The sequence below is a fragment of the Eleutherodactylus coqui genome, chromosome 5 (genome assembly GCF_035609145.1).
Source record: "Eleutherodactylus coqui strain aEleCoq1 chromosome 5, aEleCoq1.hap1, whole genome shotgun sequence".
In the NCBI taxonomy this organism is placed as follows: Eukaryota; Metazoa; Chordata; class Amphibia; order Anura; family Eleutherodactylidae; genus Eleutherodactylus; species Eleutherodactylus coqui.
Window position 1 is genome coordinate 49,668,782 of NC_089841.1, and position 19,972 is coordinate 49,688,753.

General features: G+C 47.0%; 1 protein-coding gene across 1 annotated transcript; it reads right to left on the bottom strand.

The window, feature by feature from the left end:
• Positions 1-312: 312 nt before the first annotated feature.
• On the bottom strand, positions 313-12,687 carry MEX3C (mex-3 RNA binding family member C). The gene is made up of 2 exons (XM_066602497.1): positions 12,281-12,687; positions 313-4,354 (listed from the first exon to the last, which is right to left on the bottom strand). Exons 1-2 carry the CDS (start codon positions 12,564-12,566, stop codon positions 3,159-3,161), a joined length of 1,482 nt encoding a protein of 493 aa, XP_066458594.1. The 5' UTR covers positions 12,567-12,687; the 3' UTR covers positions 313-3,158.
• Between the last annotated feature and the right edge of the window lie 7,285 nt (positions 12,688-19,972).

The following is a 19,972-nucleotide window of genomic DNA, read 5'->3' on the forward strand; positions in this document are numbered from 1 at the left end:
CATACTAACGTTTTGTAGTTAATATAAATGGTACACGCATCTAATGTATTAGGTTAACTCCTTGGCTTTGTTAGTTGCTGTGTACGATGCAATAATAGCAGATTTTTTATTTTTCTTTAATATATAAAACAACATGCTTGGCGAATGTTCGTGCGAACTTGCTAAGACGGCAGCTAAAATGTTCCAATACTGACTTTAAGCTATTCTACAAGCGATTAGCATTTTTTGAAAGTTTGCAATACATTATAATAATAATGCCATCAAGGCAAATATTATATACCCCCCCCATCCCTTTCCCCTCCCCCCCCCCAAAGAGATCCGAAAATAAAAATAAACCCAGAACAGTAAATTTGTAAACTTCTTTTTATATATTTATACGAAATGTAACTTCAAGTGGAAATAAAAAATAAAGATTTCTATTTCGTCAGTACACAGACTTTACAGCTTCAGTTTTGTGTTGTGAAAAATTAAAAAAAGTTTTAAAAATATAAAAATCCAGAGGGAGTTTAGGTTTTTCTGCTTTTTTTGATGTAACCATTAAGAAATATTGGACTGAGATTTAACTAAATAAATCCACAGGCTGAAATGCAAAAATTTGAAAAAGAAAAAAAATAAAATAGAAAAAAAAAAAAAAAGCCAAAAACCTACACCTCCCGAAATTCACAATATGGCGCTGATGTTCTCTCACTCATTACGGGCCGGGTCACGGCCTCTTTCAAAAAGAAAAGAAATATTGAAGTGTATAGTCAAAAAGTCCCAGCCTTTCCCTTGGTTAAGTAAAGCTAAAGTTTCATTCAAGTTGCGGCTGGCTCATAAAATATTCACATTTACAATAAATTTCTCTAAATTAACAGATTCAATGACTTTCGATCAGACTAATAGTCGGAATGGAGCATTCTCTATTAGCTGCTTTGTGCACTGTAAAGCTTTTTGAAATAAATACAGAGACTTTATCTGGAAAACTGGCAACGTTACAGTCTTTGTGGTAGTGTTTCCACTAGAACGCCCCATGGTGGGTGCAAAACTAAAAAAAAAAATCCTGCCACACTAAAGGGGTTTGTCCAAGTGTGATACATTTTTTAAAAATGGTTGCAAATGCATTAAAATGTGAGACTTTTCTTAGGCTGTTTCCAGTGATCTATCAGTCTCCCAGCCTTACCAATGCAGCGATCATGTACGGTTTGCCTGGCTTTACAGCTCAGATGCTGGAAGCCATGATGCCAATAACCACTGGGGCGATCAGGGGGTAGCCATCTGCACAACACCGGAAGGACTACGGCTTCAGCAGTGCCGAGTGAGTAGTCTCATTTTAATGCATTTGCAGCCATTTTTCAAAAGCTCATACTTGGACAACCCTTTTTAATTGCCATTGATCACTGATCATTGTAGAACTCCAATGAATATTTAGTAAGGGGGCAAGGACTCTGGCAGCTGTATTTTCAGTATGTGCACTTTGCCAAAAACACGAGCATATCCAATACACTGGAACTAAACTTTTTTTCTATCCTTAAAGGGGTTTTCCATGACCCAACCATTTTTTGGCCATTGAAAAACACATGGGATTGTTCTAATCTTTGTAATATACCCTCTTACATATAACGGCCATGCTCACATGACCCGGTCTTCTAATGATCTTAGGACTTCCACCATTACCCCTTTTATCCCTTTGCCGCATGTACATTGCCTGCCGGATGTGCTAAAACAACGCTAATCATTTCCCAGGCATGCACAATGCTTACTGGACTCGCAAGGAGACTCAACGGTAAGGAATCGGAAAACGTTATGCCTGAAGGGGAAGGGGGGCCCGCGTGACACTAAAACCAGGCATGAAGCAGTACAAACTGACATACCATGGGGACTTCCCGTAAAAGATATGTGGGTCAATTGGTGGGCTTATATGAAATGTTAGTAGGGCTTTAAAAAAATGGTTTGGGAGTCAGAAAACCCCTTTAATCCTCCTGTCCTGTGACAAGATTTGCTTTGGTGTTTCTCAAACTGTGTAGAACACCGACTGAAAATGTCACCAGTACAAATCCTCCCCAAATTCTACTTTGCTGAAGTTCACACTATTGATAAAATACAGCGTGGCAATTCCAATCCTAGTGCCTGGCATATCCTTTAGGATAATAGTGGTGACTGGCAGTGCTGTTTCTTTTTTTTCTCCATCCTTCTCTAGTTGCGGATCTCAACAATAGTGTGAACCAGACCTTATTCTCCAATCACATTTAGAGCTGCATTCAGAATTTTGCAGGCGGCCATCTTTTTGACAAGGTGGTCCTCAAAACTGCAGCAGTGACTCTTACTAATGGGGTCGTTGCCCTGCATGTGCTAAAAGTTGAAATTTTGCCACAATCAGGGTTTTGTACCAAAAATTTTGACTTTGATGTCTTATCCCACCCTTGCCACTATTTTTTTTTTTTTTTTAAAGTGAGTGGGGCGTAGCATTAAAGGTTGAAGAATTATAGCCCAAATGCACTGTAGCTCATGGCTGGTGTAGATTACTGTTTAGGCGCATGGCTAGTCTAACTTTCTTGTCTTCGCACATTAGGGACATTTTATGAAGTGCTAGCCTTATTAAATCCCCTACGTATGTAAATAGGAAGGAGTCACCCTTCACACCTATGTGGCTTCTTAAAATGCGATATCTGTAAAGACACTGAACCAGCAGGGAGCTCCTGCACCATTCCGCAGCTCTGGATGCTACTAGGAGTAAAGGTCATTACGCCGAACCGAAGAGTAGTAGAAGCAAACTAAATTTTCCTTTGTGGATTATAACTAGATGATCGAGATGTTCAGACGAGGGGCGGCTTTATCTCAGTTCTCGCCTTGATTATTCATAGAGCCGGCAGTGGAATAAACATTAGAAATCTAGACGTTCGTTTCCACCTATGTAAACATATTTGTGAATGTAAACTAACCGGAAATCATAATTTACCATGTATACTATACCAACAAACATCTTAATGCCAATTAACTGGATACCACCAAAGTCAATCTGGGCATGCAGTAACTTTTTATAATAAGGTGGTAGCAGCAGTTTGTTATTTAGCCCGACTCTCGCCTTTTCCATATATGCGACTATATAGATTTATATATATGTGTTAGAGGAAGATTGCTATAGAGTGTTTTCGATTTAAATATAAATATCTGCAATACATTTAAGAATGTATTTGTATTGCCTGGTTGACTGGAGATTGGCAGACGGGGCACAGGGGCATATCCTTCTGGCAGATCTTGTTAGCACATTCCATGCAGAAGAAGTTGTGGCCACAGGGAACGAGGGCAGCGATGACCTCGTTGTCGAAGCAGATGACGCAGTCGTGCTTCCGCCTTGTCTCGGGTGGAGAACTGGATGTGGAGCCGCCGCTGGAAGAAGAGTAACTGTTGGTACCATTTGAGAAGGCCGGGATGTAGATGGGAAGCCCACCCTCGTTTGTGCTTGAAAGGTCACTTCTAATACTTCTTGGGAGGGGGTACTCCAAGCCTTCAGGGAAGGTAGGAGACATGCTGCCTCGGCGCTGAGATTTTGCAGCAACCTCATTTCCGTAGCCAGAGAGGGAGTTTGCTGGGTCGAAAGGAGCCCAGATAGTCTCAGAAGGAGATGGTATGGGATCAAAGGCAGAGGTGTCAGTGAGATCTTCAGAGGCCATGGTTGGCACGGTTTCTCCAAACCAGAAATTACTTGCACTGAATGGACTCGTTGGACTAAAATCAGCCAACCTATTACTTCCAAAGAAGGAATCTGTGGAGCCGCTCCCCAAAGAACTGGAACTATCATTGTGATAGTTGGAAACCATTTTGTTACGGCCAGGAGCAGTGGCATTAGCGTTTAACCAACTGGAGGCCAATCCGCTTGCTTCAAAGCTAACATCTGTACCATTATAGTGAAAATCATTTTCTTCATTGAGCTCAATAAAGTTGCCAGTACGCATGGCTATGTGCATCTCAATCTCCTCTCGGGCCCGGTCTACATTCTCCGGCATCCCAGTGACCTCAAAAACTGGCTCTTTGTCTCGGCTTGGAGTGACAATGTAGGTGTGGGTCTGCTGTTGTATGCGTTTAATTGTAGCTCCTTTCGGCCCCACCACTAGGCCCACTACCCGATAAGGTACCCTCACTTGAACTGTAGTTTGACCTGGAAGGTTGGGGGTACATTGGGTGCTGCCTAAAGCAGGGCCGTTTTTGTTACGAGATGCTCGAATCATAGAAAAGTGTTCAGCTGCCGAGAGAATCTCTCTTTTGGCCATGGCAACATCTTCTTTTCTTCCAGTGACCACAAATACTGGCTCTTCCCCTCGGACTGGAGTTTTAATGTAAGTGTTCGTCTTCGCCCTCAAGGCTTTGATCTTACAGCCTACAAGGAAAAAACAGAAGTCAATATTGTATCAAGACAAAAATTCACCATATACCTACGCCATCAGAATCTAAGCAGTGTAGTTTCAGGCTTTCAGCCTGTAATTTCAGGTAATTATATAGAAAACTGCTGCAGTCCTGACCACTGGTCATGTCTGGTACTGCAATATTTTAAAGTCAATGCACATGTTTGTAACCAGATTATCCCAATATATCTTAAGTGATAAAATGAAGTAACTTTTCAATAGGTCTTGATTAGCTCCTTACTAACATCGGCCCTACATGCATGGCGGATGTGGGCGCTAGTGAACAGAATGGATCACTCAGTATGAGACGGGTGTCGACTTTTGTGGCCAACACCATCAGAGAATTCAAATTCCAGTTTACTATTTAGAAGACTATCAATAAAAGGCAGCATTTACATGGACTGACAGAGGGGCCCCATCATGCAGTTTGGGGTTTTGGGTAGGCCCTCAGGCCTGTCATAGATTTTCTCTGGCAGGGCTTAATAGCAAGTTTGATCACAAGTACAATATACTGCAACAAAGAAAAAAAAAATGTAAAAGATGTACCCCAAAATTGTAGAGATGAAAAGTACAAGTCACACTGCAAAAGATAAGCCCTCACACAGCTGCATCCACGAAGATGAAAAATACAAAAAATGTTGGTCAAAAGATGGTGGGGGAAAACAGCCCCCCCCCCCCTCGTTTTTTTTTGTTTTTTTTTAAAGCACTACATGAAAACAATATTTGGTGTGGCCATAATCTTACTGACCCCCAGAATAAAGAGAACATGTCATATTCACAGCACCGTGCTGAATATTGCCGTGATTTACGATGTTTTGTAGCCCATGTTTCCCTACGGACCCTTCCTTTGTGTGGCATTGCAAAAAAAACAAACAAAAAAAACCACAACCACGCAGTTTTCGTGAGGTGTGATGCAACTTTTATAGTAGGAAATCCTATTGTTTCACCAAAAATAACCCCTGGCTGCATTAAAGAAACACCCCAATACATTACATAACAGGCACTGTCCGCTCCAGCACACTATTGTGTAGTCTTCAGCCAGCGCTTCCTGGTCAGGGAACCCAAAATCCTGCCACCAGGAACCGCTGGTTCCGATTTGACTGAGCCGCGATGCTCGAGAACCAATCAGAGCCAGCGCTTCCTGAAGGCAGGGTTTTTCAAACTCCTGACTTGGAAGCGCTGGGTGAAAGCTACAGGCAAGTGTGCCGAAGCTGCAGAGGAGACCTGCGGCGGAGCGGACAGCGCCTCTTAAGTGATGTATTGTTTTTTTCTTTTTTCCTTTAACCTGTTTAGTAACTATGCGGCGCCTGGTCCTGGGCTTAAAACCCAGCCATTTTTATGGCGGGGCTTTAAGTCTTAGTAACCGCTGATAACCTGGAGAAGGCAAGAGGAGGTTTTTAACCCTTTCTACCTTTTCCTTCCCCGAGTACATAGTGCTCAAGGACCACCGGGATTCCCTGCTACAGCAGAGGTGCAGGGTCGTACCAGACCCTGACCAGCTCTGCCAGTGACTAATATCACTACAGGGGTTGTTTTCCCCCTGTAACTGAAGCTCCTATGGATGCCTAAGCTACAGTGGGAAAGGGTAAAAAAAAACAAACAAAAAAAAAAGACAACATGTGAATGTCCCCCAGAGGTCCTAAAAAAGTACAGAGTTAAACAATATATAAATAAGAAAAAATAAATAACCCCAAACCGACGCTAACCAAAACAGTCGCTATAAGCGCCCTGTAATCCAAAACCATACATATTATATATCAAAACGTCCAAAACAAAATGAGGAACCCATTTCCATACTTTATTTTAGAGTAAATATACTAGCTTAAAAAAAAAATAAATACTAGAAATGTTAAAAAAAATAAATCAATCTTTTTTTAGCTTTTCACCCCTAATAAGGCAGGGAAAAAAAAGTCAGTGAAAAAGATTTTAAAAAAATAGCCCTATTTGCCACGGAAAAGAGAAAAAAAAATGCTGCAAAAATAATTTTGATAGCTAAAAGGAAAAATAAATAAATTATAGGGCAGTAAAACCACCACATAGGTAAAATCCCTAAAGTATCTGGTCCTTAAAGTACAAAAGAGCCTGCTCTATAAGCAGTTAAATGCAGCTAGGGCTTATTTTCAGTGTAGGGCTTATATTTCAAGCCTCCTCCCCACCTCAAAGCAAATCTCGGCAAAAGAGCGCTACTTTGTAGCGACCCCCCAGCTTTTTAAAATATTTCTCATAGTTGTGCCAGTTACCCGTTGTACAGGAAACTACAACATGGCTCCGGTCGCCTGACTAGGACGGGCGCAGTGCTGCTATGCAGGGGGAGAAGAAAACCAGAAGCAAAGGGGATGCAGCACCAAATCATTCTCAGAGGTCAAAATCCCAATGGCCATAGAGTGATGGATATTATAAGGCATGCTGGAAGTTGTGGTGTCAGTTCCTTACAACGACCTGGCACCAGAGGGAGTCTTCCTGGTCATATTACAGATACATAAGAAGATCTGATTCCTGGAAATCTCATCCTATAATTATTAGTGAATGATAAGCGGCCGGGACTTCTGAGCAGCAGCGTGATGTCATCCCATAAAAATAAGATTACATCATCAGCGACACCACTCACTAACAATCCCCACCTCATGTGGCTGACCGAGATGGGGATTGTTATCACCGCATCACCCTCTTAGTGACCTGTTTCTGGGAATGCTGGGTGACAGCGCACATTACGACACAGTAACCTTGGATAGATTACCTTTTAACCTCTTCACCTCCCAAGACTTAACCTTATGGCCTAGGGATGATGCGGGCCCCAGAAGTGTAGCCTGCGCACCCCCAAGCAGGAGCGGACAGTGAGGGATTATTGCTCGGTCGGCCTGTGGAGCATCTGTTGCCAGCAGATCGGCCCGTGTAAAAGGCCCCTTACTCACATTTCGCTCTACTGGCTAACACTGTACCAAACCTTTCCCTCACCACCAGAGCCGCCGTCACCCAGCTTTCTGAGCCTCGAGTGGTAATCCTCAATGCACAATTAAAAGATCTACATTTCAATCCATCAACATTTTCAAGATCTCTGCTTGCTGTCAGAATGGGAACATTCTTGTTTACTTCCAGAGCCTGAAAACAGTTACAGCTGAGGATATGTTACAGTTGTAGGTATGCCAGACAATCATCTGTGAGCGAACACATCCGATACATTGTAGCAAGCAGGTCAAGTATCAGTCTGGAGAGCTCACAGAGGATTGTCTAGACTGGATACAATTGTAACAAACCCTCAGCAGTAACTAGGAGTGCTCTCACTTTTTCCTCAGTAGTCATCAATAGACGATTGGCGGGGTCCACCGCTCAGGATCCCCCGGCGTTCCGCTGTCATTATGGGGAGTTTAGAAAGCGCTGACCATAGCGCAGCAACCCGGGCTGGTATTGTAGTGACCGCTGCGTCAGGAATCAGCTGATTGGTGGGAATCCCAAGAGAAAGCACCCTTAATGGAGCGTTCACATGGGTGAGAGATATCATGGTGAGAGATATATTACCGTGCTTGTAAGATCGCGATTCTGGATACGTTGCTACTTAAAAACGGATCACTTCGCATTTATCTACTTAAGGCTAACGGCACAGGGGAGAGCGCAACAACAGACCCAGAAACTTGGCCCCATATAGCGCTAGTCAACGTGTGTTTTACCCGCGGATGCGAGGAAATGTTCAAGCTTCTGTGAAACTCCGATTCTCTCGCTCGAGTTTCATGCACAATAGAAGATAGAAAGTGTTTCTCATTGCTTTCAATGGGAAACCTCGAGGCGCACGGCCTGCGAAAGCCACACAATGTATTAAGGTCCTGTTGAAATCAATGACCGATGCGTTCTGAGGATCGGGGGGGAAACAAAAAAAAAAAAAAAAGGGACAGGTCACGATCCCCCCCCCCCCCCCCCCCCAACAACAGCATCACTGTCAGGAAAACCATTGCTCACGTGTGCGACTTGTCAAAAGAATGGCGTTTCTATTTGTGCGGGCTTTGTGTGGAACCGGCATGTGCAGATCTTTTTCATGCGGATTTCCACAGCGGATGCACTGTGAGACATCATTAAGGTCTCTGGCTTGCGGCCGGGTCGGATTCAAACTGTGAAATCTCAGAGCAGAATCAAACCTGGTGCGGGCCAGAGACACATGCTCACCTGTCTGCATACGCCACGAGTGACTCCGACATCTTGGATCACCGCGGATCAGACCGCTTCCATTGACTGCAATAGAAGCCGCCCGTACGATTTTCCCTCACAAGTGGGGGAAAAAAAACCCCAAACCATCGCAGTTGATTTCCGCTCATGGGCATGGACGAATCTTAACATAGCACGTCTATGGACGGACATTGCTGTGGAATTCGTGGCGGGCGTCCGGCCGCGAATTCCACAGCAAAAATCTGTCCATGGGTATTGTGCCTTACATTGATTTTTTTTTAATTGCTTGCGGGAGATCGCGTTTTATTTCTGCGCAGATGTACTGGGTTTCGTTCACTCAGAAGAAGTCTGCAACCCCACCTCCCTAACGGAGGTTATCCTTTGAATCCGCAAGAGTATGTGGATGTACTACGGATCGTTAGCTCCCATAGAGATGAATTGGGCACATCGCAGTAAAATGGAGCATGCTGCGATTTATGATCCACACGGCATCCGCAAATCAAATAAGAGCAAGCGTTAAATGAAGTGCGGACGCCCAATGCTTCCCTATGAGCGGCTCGATTTGCGGATCTCACATGCGGATTCCGCAAATCAAATCCACCCATGGACATTGGGCCTAAGGCCGCCTGTCCATGGGCGTAGCGCTATCCTGCCGCAGGAGCACTTTGGCACCGCGAAGAACCCATCTATAAATGACAGGTTCATCACGGATAATTGCAGGACGCTGCGATTTCTAACGCAAGCAGTTTTCCGCTCGTGGCCGTAGGGGCTGCACTTTCCATAGTTACCCTATTGAAAACGTTCACCGTGTTACCCGCGTGCAGATTATAGACGCGGGAAACAGTGAAAAAATAAAGATAATCGCCTGTGGATGAGGCCTAAGAGTTTCACACGCATAAAAGGTTTAAAAAACAAAAAAAAACAAAAAAAAAAAACACAAGAGCTTCCAACACTACAAGTTCATCGCAACGGGCAATTTTCAGGTAAACGCATGGGCCGTTGGTTCAATGGGACCTTTAAAGACATCGCATGCCGACCGATGTGATGTTCATCCACTGAAATCAGTGGGAAACCAGTGCTACGCTCCGATGCGCGTGAAAAACACGGCTGACAGCGCAACGTCACAGAAGGGATGCGGTCTGGAATGAAGAACACCTTGCATCTATGTGCAAAACGCACCTTGGCAAGCGCCATATCTCAGAGCTTGTGAGGACCACTCGAGGAAACGGAGGCGGGCGGGCCGCAGATCGTTCTGGGCGTCCCGTCTCCATTCACAGTCAACAGGCCGTCGTTCGTAGAGGAGTAACTGCCTGTTTACACGGGACGATCGCCGTTTAATGCCGGCAGAAATGGAACGATAAGTGAATATATTATCCTTCAGACCGCGCCGGCGTTCACACTGAAGGATTAGTGCTCAGACTCAGCGAGAATCTGTACCAGGCCCTTCCAGAAGATCTGAGGTATCAGATCCCCCTCGCTCAACTTCCAGGATGCGCCTCCCCCTCCCAACACAATGGCAGAGGGGGGTGGGGGGAGCGGCTATTATTCGACCTCCTGCTACTGGCCACTCACTGTGCAGCACGCTCAATGCATTGTTCAGCTGCTGCACAACTACAACTCCCAGCATGCTTTGCACTCGGACTGCGGTATTTTCGCTCCCAGTTAAAAAAATAAATACATTTTCGATTGCAGTCGCTGACTGAAAACCAATGTGTTTTCCTCCATTTGAACCTTGCGTTTTTTTGTATCTGGAATGCTACATAATGGGATGGCGAGACACCTCAGCGTAGCAGCGCAAGACTCCTTTTACCGCTGTCTGGTTATACAAGCGCATAAATCCTTGGCAATTGCGTTCGCATCTCATTCATTGTAGCAGTGAATGTGAACGAATGAACAACCGCTAGTCACATGGGACGCTGCGCAATTGTTTTCATCCCTGCATGAAATGAACAAATTCTCATTTGTGGTTTAAGCGCTGGGCGCGTTCACACCGAATGATCCAGCGATTAGCGTTCTGCGTAAAAGGGCCCTAAAATGCTGAAAAGTGGAAATGAACACAAAGCGTTCCCGCTGGTTTATGAAGGATCTGACAAAAAAAAAAAAAGTTTTCGGTTCACTTTAGTTTGTAAAGTTTTGGTTTTTTGTACACCAGAATCTGCCATGGAAAGCACAGAAGTGAACTCCGCCTGCGGCGCACGAAACTCGGGCAAATACGAACTCCGCCCTTTAGAATGGAGCCCCACCTGAGCGATGCTGGGAGGTAAAGAAAAATACATAAACTCTGCATATCCGATTTTTTCGTGTCCCTCGGAACGCATCGTCCGCTGACAGGAGGATTGGAGCGTCGCTGAAGTAGTGCAAGGAGTTTCGCGTCCGCGGGTAAGACACACGTTGACAAGCGCAATAGTTGGGCCGGGTTTCTCAGCCCGATATCGCGCTCGCCTGTGTAACTGCAGCCTCAGGAAGCCGGACTCTAAAAGCAGCAATAGAGGCCAACCGGCCCGGAGACAAAAGACGGCGCAGAATTGGCGCTTTATAAGCACGGTATGAAAAATTGTGAATTTTGTGAATATAATTGTTTCAATTTCCCAAAATTTACAAGATCTCTGCTTGCTTTCATTGAACAGATAGACGGTGAAGACTGACTACTTCCAGAAGTTGAGGCTTTGCGGTTATTGTATCCAGTCTGCATATTTCCCCGCGGGTGGCTACAGTGTAACGAACCCTCAGCTGTGAGCAGTATTACACCTGTACAGTCAAGGATGTTCCCATTCACAGACAGCAAGCAGAGATCCTGACCGGTGCTAGCAGGTTACCCGATATACCCATAACTCAGTACACGGGATCACTGCCAGGTCCATACAGTCCCACCCCCACGTCTAAAGTACCAGCTACACTGCAGTGCCCGGAGGATGAATGCCCCCTCCAGTCACATCAGTGCCCACTATGCCAACCTTCCTTGCTTCCATTTGCCCCCTATTTAACCCCAGGACCTGTCAGATCCCCACATTGACACCTTTGCAAGTGCCACACTGTAGGCCGTCTGCCAACCCTTAGACACAGGACCCTTTCCCAACGTCTACAAAATGACATCCCCGAATTACAGGGTAGCGCCACCACAATAGCTGCCACATCCAGGACCCCAACGCCACATGGCAAGAGATGCCCCATAAAGAATTATAGTGGTAAAGGTGTTAGTTAGCGGGTGCTCTCAGCCAACCCTCACCCAATGTCTAGCAATGCCCACTATTATAGTATGCCCTCCTAACCCAACCTCCACACTTGGTCTCCGCTGGTATCCACTGTGTGGATTATGTACAGTATGCCAGTGCCCACATTGTCTGCCTCAGTTGCTCCTCCTCGGGCACACTCACCCTTGCACCCTGTCACCACCCCTTCTGGGCACCTTCCCCCAATGCACACTCGCCCTCACCCCCTTCACCAGGCACACTTACCTGTTTGACTCCCCCTCCTCTGCTGGGCACCCGCACCCTGTAACCCCATTTCCTCCCTTGTCACGTTCACCCCCCCCCCCCCCCTGGGCACAAGCAAACTGTCACCCCGCCCCCTCTCGGCACATTTACCCCTCCTCCTTTCAGGCACACTCACCCTATCACCACCACCCGCTTCTCTGATGGGCACACTCACCCCTCCTCCCATAGCCACACTCACCCTATCACCACCACCACCCCCTCTCCCGGGCACACTCACCCCGTCACCCTCCCTCGCCCCCCGGGCACACTCACCCTGTCTCCCCACGATCTCGGCGACGTGCTCGGAGCTGGGCACTGGCACCAGCTCGTTGGTGTTGACGCTCTTCCTGCGCACGGTGACGGCGGCCTGCTCGGCTCCCCCGGGGTACTGACCCCCCAGCAGCAGCAGCTCCCCGGGATACACCGCCGCCTCCTCGTCCCCGGGCCTGTCCTCCTCCTCAGCCTCCGCCGGGGCCTCCAGTGCAGCCAGCCTCACCCGGATCTCCTCCAGCTCTGGGGTCCAGGAGGCCGGCGTGCCGCCTCCACCGCCGCCCGGCATGGCGATCACAGCGCACTCGGACAGCGGCCGCTCAGCTCATCGCCCGCCCGCACCGGCTCCCCGCGGCCGCTCCACTTTCCCTTTCTTCCCACTCCCTCTTTTTTCTCTTTGTTTCCCTGAACCCGGCTGCACACGCCTCTAGTCCCCGCCCCCTGCACAAAAGCGCCGCGCACTATTGGCTGTACTACGAGTAAGGAAAAGCGATTCTGCGCTCTGATTGGCTGCTTCCAGATGACAATAACACCGAAAGGGCGGGACTTAAATGTTGGGAGGGGAAGGAAGAGGAAGTGTGTGATTTAATGGGAGGGGGCTGGCTCAGTGACGTCAGGGGGAGGGGTTTGTGGAGTGCGGTCAGGTCACAGACGGAGTCGGGGCTGCGGGCGATGGGCGGGGCCAGTGGGCAGCTGGTCCCTACGGACCGCATTAACCCTTTCAGGGTTGTGACTTGGGCAATGAGTGATGCTGTGGCCGCTGTTCTCGGATGAAGTGTCGTGACTGAAGTTTGTCCATGGGCGAAAAATGTAAAAATGGTTGCAAAGGGTTAAAGAAATCCTGTCAGACTCTAATATTAAAGTACCCGAAAATGGCGAGAAATAAATGCACCTAAAACCCCGAAAGGGCAAAACAATAAATGTCAAAAGAAGAAGCAAAGCAAAAATACACGGAAGGCCGAGAGCAGCTGCGTCCTTATGTGCGTGCGGTCGCTGCGTCCTTGTGTGCGTGCGGTCTCTGCGTCCTTATGTGCGTGCGGTCGCTGCGTCCTTATGTGCGTGCGGTCGCTGCGTCCTTATGTGCGTGCGGTCGCTGCGTCCTTATGTGCGTGCGGTCGCTGCGTCCTTATGTGCGTGCGGTCGCTGCGTCCTTATGTGCGTGCGGTCTGTGCGTCCTTATGTGCGTGCGGTCTGTGCGTCATGTGCGTGCGGTCGCTGCGTCCTTGTGTGCGTACGGTCGCTGCGTCCTTGTGTGCATGCGGTCGCTGCGTCCTTATGTGCGTACGGTCGCTGCGTCCTTATGTGCGTGCGGTCGCTGCGTCCTTATGTGCGTACGGTCGCTGCGTCCTTATGTGCGTACGGTCGCTGCGTCCTTATGTGCGTGCGGTCGGTGCGTCCTTATGTGCGTGCGGTCGGTGCGTCCTTATGTGCGTGCGGTCGCTGCGTCCTTATGTGCGTGCGGTCGGTGCGTCCTTATGTGCGTGCGGTCGCTGCGTCCTTATGTGCGTGCGGTCGCTGCGTCCTTATGTGCGTGCGGTCGCTGCGTCCTTGTGTGCGTGCGGTCGCTGCGTCCTTGTGTGCGCCCGGTCGCTGCGTCCTTGTGTGCGTACGGTCGCTGCGTCCTTGTGTGCGTGCGGTCGCTGCGTCCTTGTGTGCGTGCGGTCGCTGCGTCCTTGTGTGCGCCCGGTCGCTGCGTCCTTGTGTGCGTGCGGTCGCTGCGTCCTTGTGTGCGTGCGGTCGCTGCGTCCTTGTGTGCGTGCGGTCGCTGCGTCCTTATGTGCGTACGGTCGCTGCGTGTTACGTGCACTGGTTTTGCGTGCATAATAAGCAGTATCAATCTCCCATACTCTGTAACTGTGCCGCTCATTGCGAGAAATGCCCGCGCAAAAAAATGGCGGCATGCACTATGGGTGTGTATTTAACGCACATGTCAAGATAATGTATGGGAATTGTTGGCACGCCCGTCTGAGAGAGGCTGCGTTCGCACGGGGCTTATTACCAGCAGAATGCCCGCAGTGGGCATCCCGCTGCAGATCAGCCGGGGCAATGCCTGCCTCCACCTCCGCCCCATTTGGTGCAGGTTTTGAAGCTGGTCTCGTCGCGAATTCTGCAGCGGAGACGGCGACATAATTGACATGTCACAGATTTGAATTCTGCGCCACAAGTCACCCTCCGCACGGGTTTTGTGCGGGTTATTTCCACAGCTTGTGGGCGAGATTTTCAAAATCTCGTCCACTTTGCTGCTTCTGTAAATGCAGCGGAATGTCCGTGCGGAGGATCCGAAAAGGAAATTCCGCTGCAGCTCTGCTCCGTGTGAACCCAGCCTAAAGGGGTTTTCTGTTGAAGCCTACAGCCAGCAATCATGCGCCATTCATGCAGGTCAATAGGTATATAGGAAACGCACAAGAAACAATGGGGCAGATTTACTATTGAAAATGCGCCAGTTTTCTGTTGCAGGTGGCGCCAAAAAACTGTCATAAGGGACTTTACAAATCCGGGTAATTGGACAAGGGCGTTCACCTAAACATTCTTTTACCCGATTATTGGGCCTTGTGAAAGTGTAAGCGATCGGCTGAGGAAAGAGCAAACACTTGTTTATTGGCTGGTCTATACGAGTATAAAAATACTCGCCGCGTGGCTGCACATTTCACTGTGTAAGTACGGAGATGCAGCCAACCAATGACAGCTCTGCGGAACAGAACAATCAGAGTAACGATCGCTCATCCACTAATGGAATCTGTATCCGCCTGTACACAGGACCAGCAGACGAGCATCCATATTCTCAATCTGCGCTAATTGCTCTATGCATACTTCCCAACTTTACAGAGAAGGAAAGAGGGACAGGTGAAGCGGCAGGTGAAGCGCCCCATGCCAATTTTTCTGCGCCCTACCCGCAACCAGTCCCCAAACCAAATCAATCAGGAGGAGGTGCTTTTAAGAGTGAGACTCAAAATTTTAATAACACATTCCATACCTGGGAGATTAAGTTATGGATCAGAAATGCTCGCGATCTAGCAAACTGGAGAAAATGATCCCTAAACTAATAGTCGAACAAGTACAATACAACAAACATATATTATTGTAATACTATAATACTTTATTATATGAATACAGCATCAAAACCAATATCATAACATAAGTACAGCACCAGAACAAAGCTTAGTACATAAAATAAATACAGCACCAGAATGAACATCATAACATAAGTACAGCCCCAGAACCAACATCATAACATAAGCAAAGCACCAGAACCATCATCATAACATAAGTACCAGAACTAGGCTCACTACATAAATACAGCCTCACAACCAACATTATGACATAAGCACAGTACCAGTACCAGGCTCATTACATAAATTCAGCCCCTAATCCATCATCATAACATAAGTACAGCACCAGAACCAAGCTGACTACATAAATACAGCCCCAGAACCAACATCATAACATAAGTACAGCACCAGAACCAGGCTCATTACATATATACAGCACCAGAACCATCATCAGGGCTAATCCACACATGCATATGCAATTTCGGTCTATTGAAAACAAACTGATTTCGCTGCATGTGTGTATGCACTTTGTTGCAATTGGTTTTTTTATGTCCTTGCGTCATCTGTTTTTCACACATGCAAAAAAAAAAAAAAATGCCAGAAGGCCCAATTTATGTCACCTTTTTTTCACTCTCATTTCAACCTATGTAATCGCAGCACAAATGCATGCGACATCTCTGTCCGCTGCGTGTTTTAACCCTTTTCAATCCACTGTCTGACCTCTGAAGACATGATTTAAGGCTGTACAGCTCTGATGTTAAAAGACGTCCGCCGGGGTTCTCTTACTGTATATTGCCAGCCTCTCTGCTGTCGGAGCCTATCCAATGTGTCACCTCATGCAGTACTGGCTTTAGCCAGCAGATAGCGCCGTTGTGTAACAGCAGAAAAAGAGCAAGCCCCCTAGGAAAACCAGGATACAAATTGGATTGGGAAGGGTTAATGCTACCATAGACTTTCATGGGTGATTTTGGTTGGCAAATCCAACACGAATTAGAGCAAGCCACAATTTTTTTTACATGCAACATCAGTCCACATAAATGGACGTCTGAATACACCAATGTACGGTAAGGGCTCTGCGCGCTGTCCGTATTCACGGCTTTAACAGACGAGCGTGTAATGTAATGCGCAAAAAAAGGAGTGAGGGTGAACCAATTGAAATCAATGGGTTCTATTCTCTGTGTTATGCATAATCACAGCGTATCGCACTCAGCAGTATAAACCCTCAGGGCGTAAACAGACGAACGTGTTTGCGGAGGTTTTTGCGTGCATTAAATTCATGCCCGTAAAATGTGACAAAGCGAAGCCATTGATTTGAATGGTTCGTTCTCACAAGCGTGTTTCTTGTGTGCAATTCCTACATGCAAGACAAGATATGTCCTGCCCTATCTTTTTGGGGGTTTTTGCGTGCGCAATTGCTCTGGCTATGAACAGTAAAAAATATGCCACACCCATGAAGACTTATAACGTGTTCATGCGCTAATACGCTCTGTTGCGGCGAGCATATTTGCGCATACATTCATCTGTTTAACCTCATCCAACCTCGTTCATGGGCAAACACATTGCGCTGCAGTGAGCGATTTTGCTCATACGCTCGTGCGACAAAGCATTGCAGGTTCATTAATTTCAATGGATTCATCCTCATAAGTGTATTTTGCGCACGCATTTCGTTCGCTCAAAAAATGCGCACGAAAATAGCACCTATTGAACTAATTAACTTAATTGACATTTCAATGAATGTGAGCATGCTTCTGCAGCGTTTAGCCCTAATCCTGCCCGCACCTTATACAGGATATACTCTCTGTATAGTCCAGGGGTCATGTAGGAGCCTCACTGCTCTACTGAGAGGCACCAGCAGCCGCAGACTCCCGTGCTGCACCGCATTGTCCCATGGATTTATTTCTTCTTTCTCCCTAGTGCCATCTGCTGGTAGCTCCACATCATTGACGTCTTCCGGGTGCGATGAGGTGACTGAATGGCTGCAAATCTGGAATTTGTACACTTGCAAGAAAAAGTAAGTGAACCCTTTGGAATTCCCTGGATTTCTGTATTGATTCCTAATAAAATGTGATCTGACTCTTAGCTAAGTCACAATTATAGAGAGATACAATATAACTAATAACACACAGACAGTTGTACCGTTCATGTCTTTTATTGAGCACATTGAATAATTATCTATACTGCAGGGAGAACAAGTAGGTTAACCCTTGAATTAAATAGTCTCCACTGAACATTTCCTGAAATCATATTTGTACAACCTTGAGCAGGAATTCTGGACCATTCTTCCTGCAAATATTTTTAAATTTATCAGTATTTCTGGGATGCCTTGTGTGCACAGCCCTTTTCAGGTCATGCCACAGCAGCTCCATAAAGTTATGGTCAGGACTCTGTTTTGGCTATTCCAGTGTTTAGACGCACAATTCGCAAATGTGAAAATCCCGCCATTAACATACTCTTAGGGCGCTTTCATACAGCAGTTTTTATGTTCAGTTTTTAGTGAGCCAGAACCAGGAGCGGGTCCAAAATCTGGAAGACATGCAGATCTTTCCATTATACTTTCTCTCCACTCCTGGTTTTGGCTCACAAAAAACTGAACATAAAAAGTGTTGCGTGAAAGCGCCCTTAGGGTTCAAATAATTAATACCCTACTGAGACGCAGAGGCAGGCAGCATTGACCTACTAACCTTTAAATTAATGGAGCTGAGGTGGCTGACCTGGTTAGTCTACTAACTACTGTCTGCCCTGAGCCATCCGCTCATTAACCCACATAGACTCACTCACAGTATTGCTGCCGGGCACTGGACGCTGGCCTACCTGCAGCCCAAGAGAGAATTAGAGAGGGGGCAGGAAGAGGCGGACCTAACAACAGCTTCGGGGTGGCTCGCCGCCATCTCTATGGCGCCGACCAAAGCCTTCTTCTGCCTGGATTAGACGCGCTTGCGCAGTCTGCCCTCTTATGTCCGGCTCCGGCGTGGTCGCACTGCAGAGGTCTTCTGCGCATGCCGGAGCGGCCCCTTCAGCGCAAGCGCGTCTAATCCAGGCAGAAGAAGGCTTTGGTCGGCGCCATGGAGATGGGGATGCCAACACCAAAGGGGGTAAGTGTATAACTTCTGTATGGCCAATATTTAATGCACGATGTATATTACAAAGTGCATTAATATGGCCATACAGAAGTGCTTAACCCCACTTGCTTTCGCGGGACAACCCCTTTAAGTTGTCACTGACAGTAGCAGCCTTGTGTATAATGAAGAACAGAAGCCCCAGCCCACAGAGTGGTTGGCCCACCAGGAGTTTTCCCGGTGCAGTAAATGTCCAATTCGCCTCTGTGGTTGCATTCATAGCCATCTTGTGCTGCAGTTTGGACACCCCTGCTTTAGATAATTTATGTGTATGCTTTGGGTTATTAGCTGTTGCATCACCCAACGTCTCTTCAGCTTGAGGTCATGGACGATGGACCTTACATTCTGCTGTAAGATGTTCTGATCCTCTTTAGAATTCATTGGTCTCTCAATGATCACAAGTCGTCCAGGTCCTGAGGAGCAAAGCAGCCCCAAACCATGATGTCTCTTCCACCAGGCTTCAGAGTTGGATGAGGTTTTGGTGTTGGTGTGCAGTGTTCCTCTTCCTCCAAACATAGCATTGTATATTTGTCCTAAGAATTTCCACTTTTGTCTCTTCTGTCCATGGAACATTTTCCTAGAAGCATTGTGGAACACCCAGGCGGTCTCAAGCAAACCTGAGACGGGACGCAATATATTTTTTGGACAGCAGCGGCTTCTTTTATGGTGTCCTTCCGTGATCACCATTCTCGGTCAGTGTTTGTGCAATAGTGAACATGTAGTGGCCCAGTACATCTATTCCTGGCCCCCTCCATAATGTCATACATGTCATGTTTTTTTTTTGCCGGGCCCTGACTGTTCCCAGGGACCTGAGGTACGTTACTTTTGTCTGCAGCTCCTTTATTTACCGCTGAGGGTCATACCGATAGGTAACGGAACTCGTGACATCTGCTATCCCTGTTCTCCAGTTTATTGGGCATCCCTATCCTAGGGGAGTCCGGAAGAGGCCCAGCGCTGCTCTGGCCACGGCTACATGTGTTTTCCTCCGGGAGGGAGCCTGGTAAGTACCACTGTGACAAGTGACCACTCTACCTTCCCAGCTTCTCAACATATGCCTTGTGTCTGGGGTCACCCTACAGGATGCTGCAGACACATGAAGAAAGGTTTCTGTAGTTTGTAGACTTTTCTGTAGGTCTTTTGCTGTTCCCCGGGGGTCTTTCTCACCTCTTTCAGCACTGCTCGTTGTGCTCTCGTACTCCTAGCAAAATTAGCAACAGTTCTGTAATTTCTGTAGATAATTTATGTGTGGATTGATGTATATCCTGGTCCTTAGCAATATTTTGTAAAGCCTTTTTTTTTTACTTAATGCCCCTTCGCACAAACGTATTTGCTCGCACAAAATTTGCACATGCAATATGCAGAGAATTGAACTCATTGCACAAATGCGCAATACTCCGTGCAATTACACGAAAAAAAAACAAAACACATCTAGACTTCATTGGGCTAAATAGCCTTTTAAACCATGAAAGGGGTGTGTTGCGTGTACGTGTTAACTGGCCCTGTGTGTACAAAAAGTATAGTACTATGCA